General features: G+C 36.4%; 1 protein-coding gene across 4 annotated transcripts in view; it reads right to left on the bottom strand.

Moving 5' to 3' along the window:
• The window catches only part of BAZ2B (bromodomain adjacent to zinc finger domain 2B), a 180,848-nt gene that overhangs the window by 21,555 nt on the left and 137,159 nt on the right, over positions 1-22,134 (bottom strand). For all 4 annotated transcript variants that reach the window (XM_036318584.1, XM_036318586.1, XM_036318587.1 and 1 more), the window contains 8 exons: positions 20,900-21,321; positions 18,780-18,964; positions 17,659-17,751; positions 12,838-12,931; positions 10,770-10,803; positions 9,698-9,738; positions 9,511-9,617; positions 8,617-8,796 (listed from right to left, as the gene is read on the bottom strand). In XM_036318584.1, the coding sequence (XP_036174477.1) occupies positions 8,617-8,796; positions 9,511-9,617; positions 9,698-9,738; positions 10,770-10,803; positions 12,838-12,931; positions 17,659-17,751; positions 18,780-18,964; positions 20,900-21,321 (1,156 nt within the window). The remainder of the gene's footprint in view (positions 1-8,616; positions 8,797-9,510; positions 9,618-9,697; positions 9,739-10,769; positions 10,804-12,837; positions 12,932-17,658; positions 17,752-18,779; positions 18,965-20,899; positions 21,322-22,134) is intronic.

The following is a 22,134-nucleotide window of genomic DNA, read 5'->3' as shown; positions in this document are numbered from 1 at the left end:
AACCTGAGGCTGTAGTTACAGTAGGGATTTTCAAAAGGATTTAGAGGAGATGAGGACAATGTAGCTTCTTAATTTAATTCCTCTGAATCCCCACATAAAGACAGACAACTAGATAGCAAAATCAAATCCCAACGATATTTCCAACGAAACAAGGTATCCTTATGAACCCCACAATAGTATAAGTAGATGATGACAAGCCATCAACATCCATAAGACCAGAGGTTGACATCTGTGTGGACGGAAGCCACAGGACATCTGATGGGCCTGAGGAAAGGCGACTCTAAAATGCCCAACAAGCACTCACTGGCAAGCGGGGAGGGCTATCTAAGAGCAGCAACTGAACTGGGATGTTCAGCCCACTCCAATAGGAAGTCAGCCCACAGTAACTAGATGTGAAGGGCCCATTTCACCTTTATCATGTGTAAAGAAAAAAAAATGCTAAATGTTCTATTCCTTAACAACATAGGCAGTTAGGCAACAAGTAAAAATCTACCTAAGGAAGTACTGTATTATTAGGAACTGAAATTTGAAACTTTCAAAATCTGATGATGTTAAGGCAGTGGATGTATTAAGTTTGAAAAAGCATTTGATGTAATTTAATTTTAAGTTAGAAAACAAAAATCTCTCATTTGCTTTTTATGGTTTTTTGGAAACACAAGATGAAAAAGTAAAGGTACCTTTTGAAAAAAAACAAACCTTGTTCCCAATTAGGAATCTATGATTGATAATTATTTGAATATTAAGTGTATGGGCTGACAAGTTATACCATAGTTCCTTGGCATTTGTCATTCCAAGTTTCTATATTATATCATCTACAGCAATTCCAAACTCCAAGATAGGTAGCATTTTGCAATATTCCTGAGACCAATATAAACGAAGGCAGATGAAAGTTATGTGGCTAGTGACTATGTGCCTAGCCCTAGCATCACACCTCAGAGAGACTTTCTTGCACTTCACTTTTCATACTTTATGCTTTTTGAATGAGATATTAAATACTACAGTAGAGTTCACAAATTCGTAGACTCAAACATCTTAAGACATATCTTTCTCAATGCCAAGGATCTTTTGTACCTATAATCTCTGCCTGGACATTCCTTTTGCAAATGTATTACTAGATAAAAGGAGTTATTTCCTACCTAAAACTGTATGTCAATTATACCCTTAGTTTTCATCAACACAATCCTAGAAAATGACTATTATCCTAGGTTAAAGCACCAGATTCCAACAGATATTCAAATCTACAAAAAGTTCCTTAATTGTTTATTTAAAAAGGCTTATTGAAAAAATATTTGATGGACTGCTTGATCCCCTAAAAATAATTTTTTTAAGTGTCAAACATAATAGATATACTACTTTGGCCTCTAACACTCCAATACACTTTATTGCACAATTAATCAACTTCCTCCATATGATGAATGTTAAACAAATTCATATTTATTCATGTTGACATAGGAACCACTTTAACAGTTGTAACACAAAGGCAAATAAAATTCACTGTCATATACTCATCAGTTTGCCTCTTAACACATTTTTTTCCCTAGATCCATTTTCAATTCTCTATTATTCCAATTTAGTGTTTTGAGGAAAAGTCTGCTTAAAATTCAAAACAAAGAAATTCACTGTAGCTTAAAGTAGCACTTGTAGAAAATTAAAGTTAGCCTCTTGATCCTTTACAATTTTGCAAAAACATTAAAATCTTTAATTTGAATGTAAAAAAGTAAATGTCCCCATTTTTTTTTACGAATTTATTTACTACTTCATTCTGTGTTGAATTTGTTGAATTTGCTAACTTTCCAAATCTTAAAACAGATTCCTTATTTACTAGAGAATATGCAAATTACTCTCTCCATTCATAATGATTTTCCTAATTAGCTATTAAACCACCACAGAACTTACTTAAATTGTATTCAATTTTGGCTTGAGCCCGACACTTTCAAAATTTATTTCATACTTTAAAATGATTGTAACTACTAATCAAAAACTATTTCCTGTCATTGAATCTTGTAAGAATTTCTTCTTTATTTATCTGGCTAGCAGAATAAAATTCTATTACTATTAATAATTTTTACTATGCTGTTGTTGTGTTTTCAAACATCATTTGTTAAAACCTATAACTATTATTTTACATTGTCAAGTGTTTCTGGGAGAAAGGTACTGTTAAGATTACTAATGATGTTAAATTCACCAGAACTTAAAAAACAAAAAAAACACAACACTACACAATACTACCTACTTTCAGAGTAAATTATAAAGCAAATAACTTATTAAAGATACAAAAATAACTTTTGTATGGCCTGAGTACAAAACCATTTAACCCTAAGTATTTTCACAAAATCAGCATTCTGCTAACTTCTTAAAAGGCCTAAGTCTCCAAGAAATTTAAATAGGTTCACATACTGTCTTTACTATATAAGGAAAGTATAATACTATAAAGTGGGGCCTTGACTTACGAGTTTAATCCATCCCAAGACCAAACTCCTTAAGGAGCTCGTTAAGGAGCTCGTTAACTCAAATTACTCTGTCAACTCAATGCAAAAAAATCGGCAGAGAGACAGCTGGTATCTCAAAAAACTCATTAGTCGGGACACTGGTAAGTCAAGGCCCCACTGTACTTTAAAATGATCCTTGATAATAAACATTGTTAATTGACTATTCATTAAAAATAAATCTCATTATATTCTATTTCCTAAACTTTCTTGTTAATTAAGATTTTACTATAGCATATTGAGAATAGTGTCTGTTTCTTATGTTTATTAGAGCATAACATTAAGACTTCAAACTGTTTTTGATAAGGATCTAGTATCCAGAATAAAACAACTCCTACAACTCAACAATAAAAAGGCAAATAAACCAATTTTAAAAGGGCAAAGGATCCAAATAGACATTTCTCCCGAAAGATTCCAAATGGCCAATAAGCACTTGAAAACATGCTCCATGTCATTAGGTAAATGCAAATCAAAACCACAATAAAATACCATTTCACATCTGCTAGAATGGCTATAATCAAGAAGACAGGAAACAACAGGTGCTAACAAAGATGAAGGAATTGGATCCTCACATATTGCTGGCGGGAATGAAAAATGGTACAGCTGCTTTGGAAGACAGTCTGGCAGTTCCTCAAAATGTAAAATGTAGAGTTATTCTATTCCTAACTATACCCAAGACAAATGAAAACATATATTCACATAAAAACACAGACATGTATGTTCATAGCAGCATAGCTGATGATAGCCAAGAAACGGAAGCAACCCAAATGTCCATCAAGTGGTAAACGGATAAACAAAACGTGGTACAGCCATAGCCATACAATGGAATATTATTCAGCCATAAAAAGGAATGAATACTTATACACACAAAAACATGACTGAACCCTGAAAGTATTATGTTAAATAAAAGAAGTCAGATACAAAGGCCACATATTGTATGGGAGTTTGTACAAAAAATGTCAAAAATAGGCAAATTCATAGAGAGAGAAAAATAGATTAGTGGTTGCCAGAGGCTTGGAAAAGACTGGGGTTCTTTGGGAGGGTAAACAATGTTCTGAAATTAGGTAGTGATGTATTTACTAAAAACCACGGAATTTTACACTTAAGAAAAAAATGACTTGAACACTGGAAATTGAAAAAACTTGTTGAGAGACATTTTTAAAAGACCTGAAAAAATAGAAAAATATCCTGTGCTTATGGATTAAAAAGATTAACATTGTTAAAATGACTAATCCTGAGATTAGTCTACAAATTCAATATAATCCTTGTGAATATCAGGTGGCTCTTTTGCAGAAATTAAAATTTTGCATAAAATTCATATGGAAATGCTAAGGACCCAGAGTAGCAAAACCAATCTTGAAAAAAAAAACAAAAAAAAAAACCCACGCACACTTTTCAATTTCAAAATTTACTATAAATCTACAGTAATTAAAACAGTGTGGTACTAGCATAACAGACAAACAGATCCATGAAATAGAATTAAGAGTCTAGAAATAAACCCTCGAATATATGGTCAATTGATTTTTCAACAAGGTGCCAAGATAATTCAAAGGGGAAAGAACAGTTTTTTTCAACAAATGGTGCTAAGACAACTAGATATCCACATTTAAAAAAAAAAAAAAATGAAGCTGGATCTCTACTTTATATCACTTATAAATAAAGTAAAAATTGATCACACACCTAAATCTAAGAGCTAAATCTATAAAAGTCATAGAAGAAAACATAGGTGTAAATCTTTGAGATTTGAGATTAGGCAATGGTTTCTTAGATATTACACCCTACGGTATATGCAACAAAAGAAAAAAACACACAGATGAAGTGGACTTCAGCCGAGACCGGTTTGGCTCAGTGGATAGAGCGTCGGCCTGCGGACTGAAAGGTCCCAGGTTCGATTCCGGTCAAGGGCATGTGCCTGGATTGCGGGCCTATCCCCAGTAGGAGATGCGCAGGAGGCAGCTGATCGATGTTTCTCTCTCATCGATGTTTCTAACTCTCTATCTCTCTCCCTTCCTCTCTGTAAAAAATCAATAAAATATATTAAAAAAAAAAAGTGGACTTCATCAAAATGTAATACTTTTGTGTAGTAAAGGGAAAAAATATTTATATTTGATAAGGGTCTAGTACAGTGATGGCAAACCTTTTGAGCTCGGCGTGTCAGCATTTTGAAAAACCCTAACATAACTCTGGTGCTGTGTCACATACAGAAATTTTTTGATATTTGCAACCATAGTAAAACAAAGATTTATATATTTTTTCGTTTTTTAATAAATCTTTATTGTTCAGATTATTATAGTTGTTCCTCTTTTTTCCCCCCATAACTCCCCTCCTCCCAGTTCCCCCCCCCACCCTCCGCCCTCACTCCCCACCCACTGTCCTCATCCATAGGTGCACGATTTTTGTCCAGTCTCTTCCCGCATCTCCCACACCCCTTTCCCCCCCAAGAATAGTCAGTCCATTCCCTTTCTATGTCCCTGATTCTATTATAATCACCAGTTCATTCTGTTCATGAGATTATTTATTCACTTGATTCTTAGATTCACTTGTTGATAGATGCATATTTGTTGTTCATAATTTGTATCTTTACCTTTTTCTTCCTCTTCCTCTTCTTAAAGGATACCTTTCAGCATTTCATATAATACTGGTTTGGTGGTGATGAACTCCTTTAGCTTTTCCTTATCTGTGAAGCTCTTTATCTGACCTTCAATTCTGAATGATAGCTTTGCTGGATAAAGTAATCTTGGTTGTAGGTTCTTGGTATTCATCACTTTGAATATTTCTTGCCACTCCCTTCTGGCCTGCAAAGTTTCTGTTGAGAAATCAGCTGACAGTCGCATGGGTACTCCCTTGTAGGTAACTGACTTTCTTTCTCTTGCTGCTTTTAAGATTCTCTCTTTATCTTTTGCTCTTGGCATTTTAATTATGATGTGTCTTGGTGTGGTCCTCTTTGGATTCCTTTTGTTTGGGGTTCTCTGCGCTTCTTGGACCTGTAAGTCTATTTCTTTCACCAGGTGGGGGAAGTTTTCTGTCATTATTTCTTCACATAGGTTTTCAATATCTTGCTCTCTCTCATCTTCTGGCACCCCTATAATTCTGATGTTGGTACGCTTGAAGCTGTCCCAGAGGCTCCTTACACTATCTTCGTATTTTCGGATTCTTTTTTCATTTTGCTTTTCTGGTTGGGTGTTTTTTGCTTCTTCACATTTCAATTCTTTGACTTGATTCTTGCGCTCCTCTGGTCTGCTGTTGGGTGTCTGTATAATATTCTTTATTTCAGTCAGTGTATGCTTAATTTCTAGTTGGTTCTTTATCACAACCTCGAGGGTCTCATTAGATTTCTTGAGGATCTCACTACATTTATAGGCAGTTTTTAGAAAACTATTTAAAGACCTTAAAAGTGGGTTTTGAGCTCTATATCTTCCATTTCTGACATCTGCATCCTGTTTCTTTGTCTCCGCATTTTTTATGCTTTCTTGGTGCAACTCCTAGTGGTCTTTATGTGCAGTCTTGTTGTAGTTAAGCCTAAATTGTTGTAGGCAATACTGGCGGGGATTTGACCTCCAGGCCAACTGGCTGTGAGAATCAGCTGTGTCTGCAGTGAGAGAACTTCTGTCCTCTAGGGAGGTGCTAATCTAGCCTTTGCCTGAGGCTATCCGGCAAATGCCCCTGTGCAGGGCTTGGGCCGGGAGGGTAGCACGGGATCAACAGGGTGGGCCTGAGCGAGCAGTTATGGCTGCTCTCAGTCCCGTCCCCAGGGGCTCTGCCTCTCTGAGTCCCAGCAACTGCTGCAAACCTCGGAGAGAAAGCTGCCTTCGAGTTCCGACCGAAGCCAGACAGTCCCGCTTCTCCCGTTTGAGTCTGGGTCCCTAAAGACTCGCCCGGATCTGGGGCTCAGAGTCTGCGACTCCCTCCCGATTGAAAACGCCAACCGCGCCCTCAGCCACCAGCCCGCTCTGCATGCAATCCGCACCTTAGTATTTGACTTCAGCACTGCGCCTTCTCTGAGTCTCGGTATGCGATTCTCTTTCCTCCTAGTCGTAGGACTTCCACTCAGCCAGCGTTCCTGTGGTTCTGGATGATGTCCGTTCTGTCTTTTAGTTGTTTTTTTTTGAAGTGGTCGTTCGAGGCAGCAAACTCCGGCGTTAACCTATGCTGCCATCTTGGTTCTCCCCAGATTTATATTTTTGATATTTATTTTATATATTTAAATGCCATTTAACAAAGAAAATCAACCAAAAAAATGAGTTCACATGTCACCTCTGACACGCGTGTCATAGGTTCGCCATCACTGGTCTAGCATCTAAATTTATATATAAACAACTCAACAATACAATAAAAAGAAAACCTACTTTTTGGTTTGTTTGTTTTAATATATTTTTATTGATTTCAGAGTAGAAGGGAGAGGGATAGAAACATCAATGATGAGAAAGAATCATTGACTGGCTGCCTCATGCATGCCCCCTACTGGGGATTGAGCCCGAAACCCAGGCATATGCCCTCACCGGGAATCAAACCGGTGATCTCTTGGTTCCTGGGTTGATGCTCAACTGTGAGCCACACCTAGCCAGGCACCTGATTTTTAATATGGGCAAAGGATCTGAATAGACATTTCTCCAAAGATGATATAAAATGGCCAATAAGCACACTAATCACCAGAAAAATGCATATCAAAACCACAATGAGAAACCACAAGGATGGCATAATTTAGAAAGCAAACAAGTGTTAATGATATGGAGAAATTGTAATCCCTATACATTGCTAGTGAGAATGTAAAATAGCACAGCTGCTTTGGAAAATAGTCTGGCAGTTCCTCAAATGTAAGCACAGAGTTACCATCTGACCTACCAATTCCATTCCTAATTATATAGCCAAGAAAACAACAGATGCTCACTCAACTTGTGCATGAATTTCCTAGCCTCATTATTATAACAGCTAAAAAACTGAAACAATCTAAATTCAATCAACTGAAGAGTGGGTAAGCAAAAAGTGATAAATTTATACAATGGAATATTATTCAGTCATGAAAAGTCATGAAGTACTAATATATGCTACAACATGGATAAACCTTGAAAATCTGCTAATAAGTAAAAGAGGCCAGACACAAAAGGCCATATGAAATGTCAAGAATAGGCAAATCTTTAAAGAATTTTCAAAAAATGGAAGAAACCAAATAAATAAATAAAGATGTAGAGATGAAAGAAATGTTTAAATTGTCTGAATAAAATACAAGTAAAACAACAACAAAAAATAGGCAAATCTTTAGTGACAGAAAATCGATTAGTAGCTGCCAGGGACTAGAGAGAAAGGGAATAAGGAGTGACTGCCAATAGGCATGGGGTTTCTTTTGAAGTGATGAAAATGTTCAAAATTAGATAGTGGTGGTAGTTGTACAACCCCATAAATATACTAAAAACCACTGCATTGTTTGCTTATAAAAGGGTGAGTTTTATCATGTAATTACATCTCAAATTTAAAAAATATTTTTTAAATTTAGTTTTTTATTGAATTTATTGGGGTGACTAGTTAATAAAATTATATAGATTTCAGGGGTACAATTCTACAACACATCATTTACATTCTATTGTGTTTACCAAACCAAATCAAGTCTCCTTCCATCACCATTTATGCTCCCTTTACTCTCTATCTTACCCCTCTCTCCTTTCTCCCCTCTGTAATCACTATACTGTTGTCTATGTATTTGTCTATGAGGCTGTGTGTGTTTTTTCTGCTTAATCCCTTCACTTTTTCACCCAGCCTCCCTAAAATTACAGTTACATGGTGGCTTAAGTTACCTAAACATTTATTTTCCATAATCCAGCAATTTTCAACCAGTGTGCTGCAAGAATTTTTAGAACATGCAATATCTTAACTATTTAGTCAGGGGCATTGACCTCTTTCCCTCAGATTGGCAAATGACAACAGCCAACTAATAATAGCCATCTGGTGTGAGTGAATCAAAATTATACCTATTTTTTATCAAATCGGCAAAAAATAATATATTTTTTGGTGTGCCATAGAGTTTTAGTAATTAGTTTATGTGTTCCATGAGATGAAAAAGGTTGAAAATCGCTGCCATAAGCTAGTGAAAATATATTGTCCTATACAAAGACATACAATCTTTCACTAATCTTACCAATTTTCAAATCATCAGCCAGGCTTTCTTTTGTAAGATTCAACAATTCTCTCCCATCGATGTTATTCATTTTGAAAACACCAACAAGGTCTTTTAAATCTTGTGCACAAAGCCATGCTGAGACATCATCTTCGGACCAATCTTCAGTGAACTGCTTCAGTTGCCCTTCTGTGCTCCTTGCTTAAAAAGCAAACAAAACAATCCCACAAACAAATAGGCAAGTGAAATAACAACAAAAGAAAAATGGTTTCCTTTATATATTAAAAAGTAAATAAAATGTCCTTAAATCTGTGTTTTACTACTTTAACATCCCTTTAAAATTTTTCAGAACATCAAATAGCATGTATAAATAAAGTGCTATTTAATACATTAAATACTAGTCTTTTGGAACTTTTTTTGCTGAATAAAAACAATTTTTCTTTATTATATAAAATACTTATCAGGAAAAGAATTCTATTGGCTCTCTCATCTGCATATTAGCTCCACTATTTGGTTAAGTTTGGCAGTGATAAAAATAAATAAAACTCTTAAATTATGTGTCAGCATTGCTTGATGAGGCCAAAAATAAAACCAGCAAAATAAAACTATAATTTCTATTTTGTTTACAGGCTATATTTATTTGGAAAAAATGAGTATGGAGTATAAATAGCTTACAAAACTATGGGACATGTGATATACACGAGTGTGCACCCAAAGTATTTATTGAGAGTTTTAACATAGGTAACTACTTTAACACGGTCTTCTCTAAAACTATTTTTAAAATTATATTTTAAATAAAGACGTATACTTTATACTGAGGAAAGCAATGTTAATAATTGGTTAAAAAAAATACTGAATTTCTGATTTTAGAGGTGAAAGGGGTTGAACTGGGTTAAATATAAAGTCTTTACTAACCTTGGCCAAGTGTTTCCGGGTCAAACTGCCAGATGTTCACTGTTTTGTCCATTGAACCAGTAGCAAGCAAAAGGATATTGGGGGCAAAGGCACAAGTTGTGACATACCTAATTAATAAAAACAACTATTATGTATCCTCATACTAATTTTTTAATTATATTAATACAAAATAAGGTTAAGTTCAGACCTGGTATGCTGAGTCAATGTGTGAAATATATTTTCAGTATTCTGAAAAACAAAACAACAAAATAATAGCTTTACATTAACTCAGGCAAAAGTTACTAATAAAAAAATTGTTTGACATAAATGGTTTATATACACTATGTGTTTTAATATTATTAGTTACTAATATAGGTTGAAACTTTACCTAATGAATAAAAAAATAGTATCTACACCTAATAAAATTATCAGGTACCTATTTCACTCTTTCTTAATTATCAGCACTGTTGTCTACTGCCCACTTTCCTAGAAATTTTTAGTATAATGTATTCTTGACTTTTGCTGATGTGTTTGAACTTAATAATAACCTAAACATCTATTATGTGAAATAATTTATATTTTTGCTATGGCATTTGACTTGCACCTACTGCAAGACCAATGAGTAGGAATTAGTCACTTAATAAATTCTGAATACACTTAGCTGGCCCTCCACTATTAGACTCATAATAAGTCCTCAACACTGACTCCTCCTGGAGAATATTTTAATTAACTACATCTTCACTATATGTGAATGTTGATTTTTCTTCATACTCGTGCAACCTGGTCTTTATTCATATGGTTCTACCCAAAACTCCCATTCTCCCCAAAACGATTATAACCTACTCTTTCTCATAATGGTCTCTAAATCTAGCCAGAACTCGAACAGTGGTTGGCCACTCTCAGCTATACCCTCACATACTCTGGGGTAAACATTCACCCTTTGTTATTATGAAAACCTGATGTAAAACTTTAAGAATAATTGATATAAAGCAGTATTTTGGATATTGATACTCTTTACATCTGTATTTTCTTTGCTCAGATTAAACATCTGTCCATTTTAAAATCATTATTGAAATATTCAAGGACTTGTCCCAGAACCAGTACCTTACTTGCATAACTATTTCAGCATCTCTGAAAATATTTATATTATATTATTGGGCACACTAAACGGGAAAAAAGTATATATTTTTTTCATCTTGCCTAACTAAACTTGAAGTTCAGTAGCCTAATAAATAAACATACTTTACACAGATCACACACCAAGATTTTTAAATACTTACAATATCATACACTATAACAGACTTATCCACTGATCTTTAAAAGAAAAAAAAGTATGAGTGAAAAATTCTATAAAAACAGTATAGTATCTATTTAATTAGTATTTTAAAATCATTTAAATAACTTTTTCAGAAAAGGCTAAAATATTGATACACATTTAGAATGCACTTTTTTATATGATGAACTTTTATTTAAACAACTACATGCCATATATGAAATTTATCAGAAAATTATAATCTTTATTAAACACTAGCATATGCAACTTATACTATATAAGCCATAAAGGAATAAGAATTGGTTATGTATAAATAAGACACAACCCTATGTCAAGTTAGTAACTCAAAGGGAAAAACCACTACAAGGAAAAGGTATTACTTGCTACTTGGTTTTTGTTTCAGATAGCATTGTTCTTTATCATTGATATGGCTGTGCCTTAATTACTAATCAATATATATATGTCTTGATTGTGACCCATTTTTGAAAATTATAATTTTAAACTTGGTATGAACTCTACATGGCTTCGGTTAATAGTATAAAAATTAAAAGCAGCCGAAACTGGTTTGGCTCAGTGGATAGAGCGTCGGCTTGCAGACTGAAAGGTCCCAGGTTCGATTCCGGTTAGGGGCATGTACCTGGGTTGCGGGCACATCCCCAGTAGGAGATGTGCAGGAGGCAGCTGATCGATGTTTCTCTCTCATCAACGTTTCTAACTCTCTATCTCTCTCCCTTCCTCTCTGTAAAAAATCAATAAAATATATTTTAAAAAAAAATTAAAAGCAACTATCAGGGCCAGTGTTCTCAGTGGTTAGAGCATAGGCCTACACATCGAAGGGTCTTGGGTTCAATTCCTGGTCAAGGGCACATAACTGGTTTTCAGGTTTGATCCCCAGCCCTAGTCTGGGCACGTGTGGGAGGCAAACAACTGATGTGCATCTCTCACATCGACAATCACCAGGGATTATTCCAGTGGTGGAAAAAAATCATCAAACAAAAAAAAGGCAATACTATACAAAGTACATAATTAAAAACAACAGCTAAATATGCCCTATATGGTATTTTTTCCCCTTTGGAAATGATGTTTATAACTCATAATATATGTTGCAAGGCAAGAAAACATAGTAATACAAGTGTTACCACCCTCTGTACAACTTTAATAATATTTGTACTTATTATTAAAAGGTAGCTGATTATAGCCTGACCACAGGAATCATACCTATGGAAGCCTTAAAATTCCTTTCAATAAGAGTTAAAATTCCTTAATATAGGCTACTGAGTGTTGATAATGCATCTTGAATGCAGCATCTGTGTCATACACTCAAAATAAGAATTATACTTTAAATGTTCAAATGTAAAATAAAATACAAGAAAATGGGAATCATATAAATGCATTTGGATGCCAAAAAACAACAACACATAGTTATAGCATTATGTACTAAATTTCAGCCAAAAAACTTTAAGAAATCATACTCATACCTAATGTTAGTTGAGTATGTATATGCTAGACATAATTTATAGACATTCTTATTTAGCCTTAAATCCCTTACAGTACAAGGTATTGTTTTTGGAATATCAAATTCTTAGGGAAAACTCCATTACTTCTGAGCATCCCCAAAAAAGGAAACTAAAAGAAAATTCCAATTTCTGAGACTACCACTGGTACAATTAAAATTAATTCACCCTAATGATATATAAATGAGAAGCTGGATCATGATTAGCAATCTTAAAAGCACTGTATTGGGAAAACAGAAATTAGGACAACAAACAAGAGTGCACATATGGGAATAGCAAACAGTAAGACTGAACAAATACCATGCTCATGGACAGGAAGAATTAACATCATTAAAACGTCCATACTACCCAAAGCAATCTACAGATCCAATGCAATCCCTATCAGAGTTACCGATATGAAACTATGTTACAAGACTATATAGTACATGGTACTGGTATAAAAACAGACACAAAGATCAATGGAACAGAACAGAGCCCAGACATAAACCCATATCTATATGGTAAATGTCTGTTCTAATTTATATCAAAATGGTTTAAGAAAATTACAACTAAATAGCTTACCCTGAGACTAGCATCTGCCCATTGTGAGAAAAAGCACAAGTCAGAACAGGAGCACTGTGCCCACTCAGTGCACTTTTATATTTTAATTTAAAACCTGCAAATAATAAGGTGAGAAAATTAGCAAGCTGACCCTTAGAATTCACTCTTATGTCAAAGCTATTACACAATTATTTATTTAATTAATCTTTCAGTGCCTATAGGACACAAATGAAAAAAATTCCCATGCAACTCAGATACTGGAATGTAGTGTGATTAAATGGTTTCCAAAGTTCAGAAATAGGTAAAGAAAATGGTATGCGCAGCAAACATTAGACAGGGGATTGCTATAATTATCAAATTTTAAAAATATATAAAAATTTAAAGTATATTATAATCTTTGTATTTGATTTTAAAATATATTTAATAATATTAAATATACTAGATGCCCAGTGCACAAAATTCGTACACTGGGGGGGGAAGGGTTTCCTCAGCCCAGCCTGTGCCCTCTCACAGTCCGGGACCCCTTGCTCCTTACCGCCCACCTGCTTACTGCTCCTTACTGCCCAGCTCGCTGATTCTTAGTGCCCAGCTCGCTGCTCCTTAGCACTGCCACGGAGGCAGGAGAGGCTCCTGCCACTGCCACTACACTCACCAGCTGCGAGCCCTGCTTCTGGCTGAGCAGCACTCCCCCTGTGAGAGTGCACTTAGCACCAGGGGGCGGCTCCTGCATTGAGTGTCTGCCCCCTGGTGATCAGTGTGCATCATAGCAACTGGTCATTCTGTCATAACAGTCGCTTAGGCTTTTATTATATAGACTAGAGGCCCGGTGCACGAATTAGTGCGCCAGCGGGGTCCCTCGGCCTGGCCTGCAGGATTGGGCCAAAAACTGTCTCTCCAAGGAATCCCGGATAGTGAGAGGGTGCAGGCCAGGCCAAGGGACCCCACCCGGTGCACGATTGGGGCCAAGGAAGGACATAGGAGGTTGGCCAGCTGGGAAGGGCCGTGGGAGGGTTCCAGGGCATGTCCGGCCTGTCTCGCTCAGTCCTGATCGGCCAGACCCCAGCAGAAAGCTAACCTACCATTTGGAGCGTCTGCCCCCTGGTGGTCAGTGCATGTCATAGCAAGCAGTTGAGCAGCCTTAGCATATCATTAGCATATTACGCTTTGGTTGGTTGAACAGACAACTGGACGACTGGGCACTTAGCATATCAGGCTTTTATTATATAGGATTAGTTAATAATATACGTATATCAATTTCCCAAAAGCCTAAAAAGAATCAAATAGCAGTAGTTTTTAAAATCTGATATTAAGTATTTTCTCATTTCATATATGAAAAATAATCAATGGTAATTTACACATCTTATAATTCCAATATATCTTATAACATGCCCACCAAGTATGGTAACACTAAAATCTTTTACTTCCTATAAGCTCTTGAAAAGAAATATCACAACTATTTTAAAGGAACTCAATATATTTTAGTAACAGCCTATAAAAATAATTATTAAGAAGAAATTGCCCTGGGGGTTGGAGAGGACAAGGAACTAAGTGAAATCTATAATTTTCTCAGACCTAATGAAAACTTTTTTGAAGTGTTATGGCTCTTAAGATGGCAAGTATTTAACTAAACAAAAAGATCATTAGAGCAAGTTTCAACAAGTATATATATACACACACATATATATATTTGTTTTTATTTATTATTAAATATGCATTTTCTGTTCAAAATAGGAAAAAATACATTTTTATCTGGGAGAACAGACATGGGCATTAAAAGCACTGTTTAGAAGATGCAGATCAGTAAATAGGCATAATCAATCAAACAAAGCGAAAATGTTAAGCTACCAACCAAATGAAGACCAAAAAACTTGCAATATGACCATAAGAAAAGGTTACATTCTCAAAGATAAGATACATATGTCTATCTACTCTCCCCCACAGAAAAGCAATTAAAATAGGGTACAAATGACATAAATGCTTTATAAAAATGTTTTAAGTGAACATTAATAAACTGTTATGTTTATCTTTTTAAGATTTTTTATTGATTTTTAGAAAGAGAAAGGAAAAAAGAGAACATCCATGTGAGAGGAAAACATTGGTTATCTGCCTCCTGCACACCCCCCTATCAGGGACTGAGCCCACAACCCGGGCCTGTGCTCTGACTGGGAATCGAACATGGACGACACCCAACCAATTGAGCCACACGAGCCAGGGCTGCTATGTATATTTTTAAAAGAATCAGTGTAAAGATACATTTTCCAGACAATGTATAAGAAGCTTTACTTTGAAACAATTTTATTTATTTTATTTAAAATATATTGTGTTTAGAACATCTACAAATATAGAACATCTATATATATATATGACTATGTTCATGGCTTCTTATAAGAATTTTACTTTGATAGGAACAGAAGGCAGAGGTAGGATAGATGAGAAAAATAAAGAAACTCTTATCCTCCTCAGCAAGTAACTGAATACATTACTAAGTGTAACCTAATAAGCAATGAAATAACTAAATTTCCACAAAAAGAAATGCATCTCTTTCCTGATAATAGGCCCTTCTTTATACACTAGTTAGTATAATGACAAAGAGTCTCTCTTTGACCAAACTCTGCCAGATTCTTCTGAGTTGTCTTCTCAACTAGTCCTTGATCTTGGCCTATAAAGACTAACATAGTGTCTAAGAGCCAAAGGTTGCATCCCCAGCATGACTCTAGCCTCCTTAAAGTGCCTGCATGAGAAAACTCAAGACTGTCAAAAAATTTTTACTAAGTATTTATTTCATCCAACACCTGAAGATAGGGTTCCTGATTCCCAGGCCCTGTAGGAAGTTAGTAGTTTAACTTCCTTAAGTTCCAATTAGCAAACCAAGATGGGTTTCACATGAATCAACACCCACATCTTCCTTCTTCCTTTAAAATGCCCAGTCACCTCTGTATAACCTGAGGTTGAGTTCAGTTCATGGTGGACTCTTTTCCCTATTGCAACAGTGTATTACTGGTTAAAATCTGTGCTTACCACTTCAACTACTGTCCCACTTTGCTTATCTTTCATAATAATTATTAACAAAATGTAGTCTGTGATATAACTGAAGCTTATTAGATAATAAAATAAGAATATTTTTAGGCGTCTGAAGCAAATGGCCAATTGCCCATATATTTCAGAGCTCCCATTAATGGTAATAAAGGGCCCAGCCGGCATGGCTCAGTGGTTGAGCGTCAACCTATGAACAAGGAGGTCATGGTTCAATTCCAGGTCAGGGCACATGCCCAGGTTGTGGGATCGCTCCCCAGTGTGGGCGGGCAGGAGGCAGCCAATCAATGATTCTCTCTCATCATTGATGTTGCTATCTATCTCTCCCTCTCTCTTCCTCTCTGAAATCAATAAAAATATATTAAAAAAATAAAATGTTAATAAAGGAATAAAGATAAATTCACATGAATGAAGAGAACAGGAATGGGGCATCAGCAAACCAGAAACTGAAACCAATTTTGGAAAGGCAGAAAGGAAATTAACTGAATAGATAGTTCAGAGGAGTAATAGCCCAGAATGCCTAGAGAAAACTAATCTGCCCTAGGAAACTCCAAAGGATTTGGGATTATCAACAGTTGGGGGAAAAGAAAGTCTGAATGACACAAATATAGACCTGGAAATAGAAAAGGTAACTAAAGTCTGTTTATGAAACACTCAGTGTCTTCCTCCCTGACCTGCCACAGCATGTTGCTCCACAGCCAGGTGCTCTTCCCCAGGCAAACATTTCTAAGGAAAATAACTGCCAGGGGAGCTCCAGGGCAGTTCCAGAGGTCAGAATCCCCAAATTCTCTAAGCTCCCAACCTCTCCCCAATAAGGGTCAACTACCCACCTCCTTATACTAAAGGAAAGTCAGCAAAACAAACCACCATGTGCACAGAGCTTCTAAACATCCTATTGTCTAATTTTTAAATGTCAATGGAATACAAGACCACCAGACATTCGCTTTAAGTAACTACAAGAAAGAGAAAGATCAGGGTAAACAAAAAACAAACAAACAACAACAAAAAAAACAGCCCAAGAGCAAACAAAGATGATCAGGACCCAAGGGAACTTAAAAACAAAACAGAAATCCTCTCACTGATATCCTAAAAGCTTTAAAGAGATCTTGCATTCATAAAATAAATGGAGGACACTATGAAAAAGAAATAGAGAAGATGAGCTTTTAGAAATTAAAAAATGTGATCGATGAGTTGAAAAAACTCAAAGAAGGTTAAAGATAAAGCTGAGGAATTTTTCAGTGAAGTAGAAAAAAAGATAAACAGATAAATGTGGGAGGTGGTGGTGGTGGGGGCAAACAATCATAGAAAATCATGTCAGAAGGTCCAACACAATTAATGGGAGTTATACAAAGAGAGGAAGGAGAGAAGAAATTAATAAAGAAATAACATAAAGGGACACTGTGTTCCAAAATTGAATGACTTCAGTTTCTTCACTAAAGGGTCACCTGAAGGAATAGTACAGTGCATGAGGAAAAGACTCAAGAAAAACAATAAACGATAACTACAGTGAATAAATTTGAAATCTGGTAGTAAAAACCATATTTAGAGACTGTGTGAAAACCACCTAGAGTTGAAAACAGATAAAGTGCAAAATGTAGTTACCTCTCTGTGTGCTGGCAGTGAGGTCACAATCAGCAGTCAGCACAAACTTTTTAAAACATTTGTATGTCTTACTTTGGTTAAAAGTTCTTAAAACATTTCAATAATCACTCTTAGATATCGAGAGGACCTTAGGCAAGAAGATCAATTAAAATAGAAATTTTATCTGGATCACAAACAATTTTAGAGAACTACTAGTTGAATACATACCTAAGATATGGCTAAAAGAAACAACCCAAATTTTGGTCTGGCAATCCTGACCACATGATGCCAATCGAAAAGACTGAAGACCTTGTTGTCCATCTAAAAATGTAAATTTATTAAAAATAAGTACACAATAATCGATAAAAACATTTAAACCAAAAATATTTCACTTTCTTATACTGATACTAGAGGCCCAGTGCATGAATTCGTGCACAGGTGGGGTCCGGCTAGCCCGCCCCAATAGGACTGATTGGGGGTGGGGCCAGCGCCGGCCCAGGGGAGGGGCTGCCCCCTGTTCAAATTCCTAGGTTGAACTCCCAGTCAAACTCCTGGTCAAGGGGACAATTTGCATATTAGCCTTTTATTATATAGGATAATTCTATTCAATTAATTCAGGGGTGGGGAATCTTCAGCCCAAGGACCGTATAAGGTCCACGAAATCATTTGGTCTGGCCCTGCCAAGGAATTAGGGGTGAGTTAATTAAATTGAGTCCAGGAGGTAAGAGCAGGGGAGGCTCATCTAGAGTGACTTCTTTCCAGCTGAAATCTAAAGGAGGATTAAGAGTGAACTAGGTGAAGGGTCCACATGGAAAACCCTTGGAAAAATCTTAGAAACACTGAAGAAATGGAAGAAGGCCAGTGTGGCTAGAAAATGCATGAGGCCACATGTGATTTGAGATGAGGCAGGGAAACGGAACATGTACTTATAGGGCTTGTGTTTTGGGATATGATAGTTTATCTTACTTTAACATTATTTTAACAAGCCATGATGGGTTCGAAATAGGGGAATGCCAACACCATCCTGATACTGTCTCGACCTGAGCTAGCCAACAGGGTCATGCCTGGCCACGTGTGGCTGCAGAACACTTGAAATGTGGCTAGTCCAAACTGAGACTTAATATACACACCAGATTTCAAAGACCTGGTACCAAAAATATACACATACTAAAGAGTCTGATTTCACATATAATATCTCTTTGTAATTTCAATGTGATTAGAAAACATAATGGAAAAGGATGATTCCTTAAAATGAATAAAAGGGCTCCTTTTTTGATGAAGAAGATCCAAAAGTCATATACAAATTACAAACAGGACTCACTAGTGCTTAAAGGAATAAAATAACTAACCAGAAACTGGCTGTGAAGAAAAATCGCAGCAGGTCGTTCCAAGATCATGTGCTTTTTCACTATGCAAACATCTCATTTTATCATCCCACACGGTTAAGTCTCCACATGAGGAGCCAGTGACAAAGAGGTTTCCGTCGGGAGAAAATGCACAGGCCACCAAGGAGCCCTCCTCAACACTACCACATCTGGAATAAAGGCAAAAAAGGAGGTTTTCATTTCCTAGCACCTTTCACTTATAGCACAACTTCTTGGCTATTACAGAACCAGAAAGAAAGGGTTATAGATGCCTATAAAAATAAAATAGTTTTTACGCTATAAACTAAAACCTGCTTTCTAAAAATAAGAGGATTTAAATATAATCTTAACATGCTCAAGCCAAACCAAAGTTCACATACCTTCATATTATTTTCCTGAGCAGCAAGTCGGTATGTATGGACACATTAAGATATACAAAACTTAACAAAAATGATGACACCCAACAATATAAATTAGTCACATATTTTTTTAAAAGATGAAACTATTTTTTTTTTAATATATTTCTTTGTTGATTTCAGAGAGGAAGGAATAGGGAGAGAAACATCAGTGATGAAAGAGAACCAGCAATTGGCTTCCTCCTGCACACCCCCAACCGGGGATAGAGCCTGGAACCCAGGCATGCGCCCCTGGCCGGAATCAAACCTGGGACCCTTCAGTCCACAGGCTGATGCTCTATCCACTGAGCCAAACAGGCCAGGGCGATGAAACTATTTTTATTGAATAACATGCTATTGGGGTTAAAGGTACTTTCAACTTTTGTATTAAAATCACCCAAAAGCAATAGTAAGGCCTTTCACCTCATCTTCAAATGCAAATTCTTTATGAAAAGAAAGTGCCGTTAACGAGTTAAAATGATGTTGGGAAGACGAAGAAGCACTGTGCTAGTGTGCTAACAATATCATTTTCTCATTTAGGAAAAATAAACTAGTAAAAAAACAGTGATTGGTGCAGAGTCCCATCCAGTGCTCAAATCTATAGCAGTATCATTTTATGTCGTTAATCACATACATTGGTGAACTAATGTATTGGTGAACTAATTCTGCTATAGAGGCAGAATTCAAAAAGACTCCTCAGCTGACAGCTCTATTTCATTTCTAGAATATGACTTAAAGACATTCCATTCTTTCTGTGCTTTCTCTTTAAACGGTTTACTAACATCACTTGAAACACATCAGCTTCTTCAACCCAAAGACCTAAACCTAAATGAGCAACACTTGTTTACCAGCTGGCATTTGTGCTCTGAGCGATGTTGAGGGGTAGGGAGAGGGGAAGGTACATTAGGCTATTTTAATTGGTAACAATTAAATGTTTATGGTTTCTAAAGTACTTAATGTCACTGAACTGTACACTTAAAGATGGTAAATTTTGTGCTATAAACATTTCACCACAATGTAAGTACACAAAAGTACACAGTTTTAATGTTGGTAAGTTGAACATTACTCATGTAAATTAACTGATGTATTTTTATCCAACAGGAGTTTTCAGGTGTTGGGGTTTTTTCTTTTGTTTTTCTTAAGAAATGATAATACAATACCACTCTTATCACAAGCTTCTTCCTTCTGGGCTTAGGTCTCTCACCCAACAAGAATCTTGTAAGGAAATAGTTGTGTCTCTTAAAGTGAGACATACCAACCATTATTATTATTATTATTAGTTAATCCTCACCCGAGGATATTTTTTCCATCGACTTTTAGAGAGAGTAGAAGGGAGGGGGAGAGACACAGAGAAAGAACCATCGATGTGAGAGAGACACACTGATTGGTTGCCTCCTGAATGCACCCCAACCAGAGCCAGGGATGGAGCCTGCAACTGAGGTACCTGCGACCCTTCAGTCCCAGGTGACGCTCCAACCAGTGATCAAACCGGCCAGGGCCATTACTTTATTAGGAACACTTGAGCCAACGAGCTACAAAAATCAAGAATCACAGTAAACATCTGTTCTTATGGCCGTCAGAAGACAGGTCAAAATATTTTTCCTTGTGATGTCTGAAATTTATCTGAATCTTAAAGTCATGAAAATATATTTTTTTTTTCCGTAGGCCTGTTAAAAGGACTGAAAATGGAAAGGGTTTAAATATCCATACCTATGTAACTTGTATGACTGCGCATTCCACAAAATAACAGTTCCATCAGCTGCCCCTGATACCAAGCAAGTGGAGTCTGGGGAAAAGCGGCAAACCCTCACAGGGCTCCCACTGGGCTGCACCATCACTGCCAATGTCTGTCCATTCTGAGTATTCCATAGGACAGTGGTACCATCTGTTGAACATGATGCCAAAATATGTCCTGAAGGGGAGAAACAGCAGCAGTGGACAGCATAGGTGTGAAACTTCAATGGAGAGTGTGCCAATTCAGTAAAGTCACTTAGGGAGTAGAGGCGAATTGTTTTGTCCAAGGAGCAAGTAGCCAAGAGGGAAGAGGAGAAGGCACAACAGTTGACATCATCGCCATGATCAGCTAATGTGTGAATTAGTTTCACCATGTTCTTCAGTTGAAGTAAAATATCCTGCAATTTTTAAATAGATAAAGGTTACTTGATCCTCGAAAGCAAATAAATGCAACTTGAATCCATATACAGGGGCCAGAATCAATTTAAAAATTTGTTCAATGAAAGCTCCTACATTCATATATTTTTTTAATATATATTTTATTGATTTTTTACAGAGAGGAAGGGAGAGAGATAGAGAGTTAGAACAGCGATAGGAGAGAAACATCGATCAGCCGCCTCCTGCACATCTCCCACTGGGGATGTGCCCGCAACCCAGGTACATGCCCTTGAGGGGAATCGAACCTGGGACCTTTCAGTCCTCAGGCCGACGCTCTATCCACTGAGCCAAACCGGTTTCGGCTACATTCATATTTTTTAAAGGACAATATATTATACCAGGGATAAGGGTAATTTGGCAGGAAAAAAAAAAAATATATAAGACTATAACCTCTGATGATGACCACAGTCACCATTGCCATACCAATTAAGTTCCAAAACTCCTAAAACAGAACCTCCTCAAATAACTTCAAATTGATTTGACATTGAATATCTAAAATGTCAGGTATTCATTTCACCTTTGAAGACTTTCCCTTGCTTCTCCTCACTGTCTCATTCCAGAGCTGCTCACCTCAACTCAAAGAGATTTTCACTATTTTAACAGTCTCAGCTGCTCCTTCTATAGGATGGAGCCAAGGCCATGCTCTGCCTTTAAGATGCAGAACTGTAGGGTTCACTCATAAAGACTAACGAAAGGTTTCATTCAAAATGTAAATGGCAGCATAGTAAACTATCATGTCATGCTTTGTCATCTTGTGTGATAAAGAATAAATT

Source organism: Myotis myotis, unplaced genomic scaffold (assembly GCF_014108235.1).
Source record: "Myotis myotis isolate mMyoMyo1 unplaced genomic scaffold, mMyoMyo1.p scaffold_m19_p_8, whole genome shotgun sequence".
Taxonomy (NCBI): Eukaryota; Metazoa; Chordata; class Mammalia; order Chiroptera; family Vespertilionidae; genus Myotis; species Myotis myotis.
This window is presented reverse-complemented; position numbering and strand designations above follow the sequence as displayed.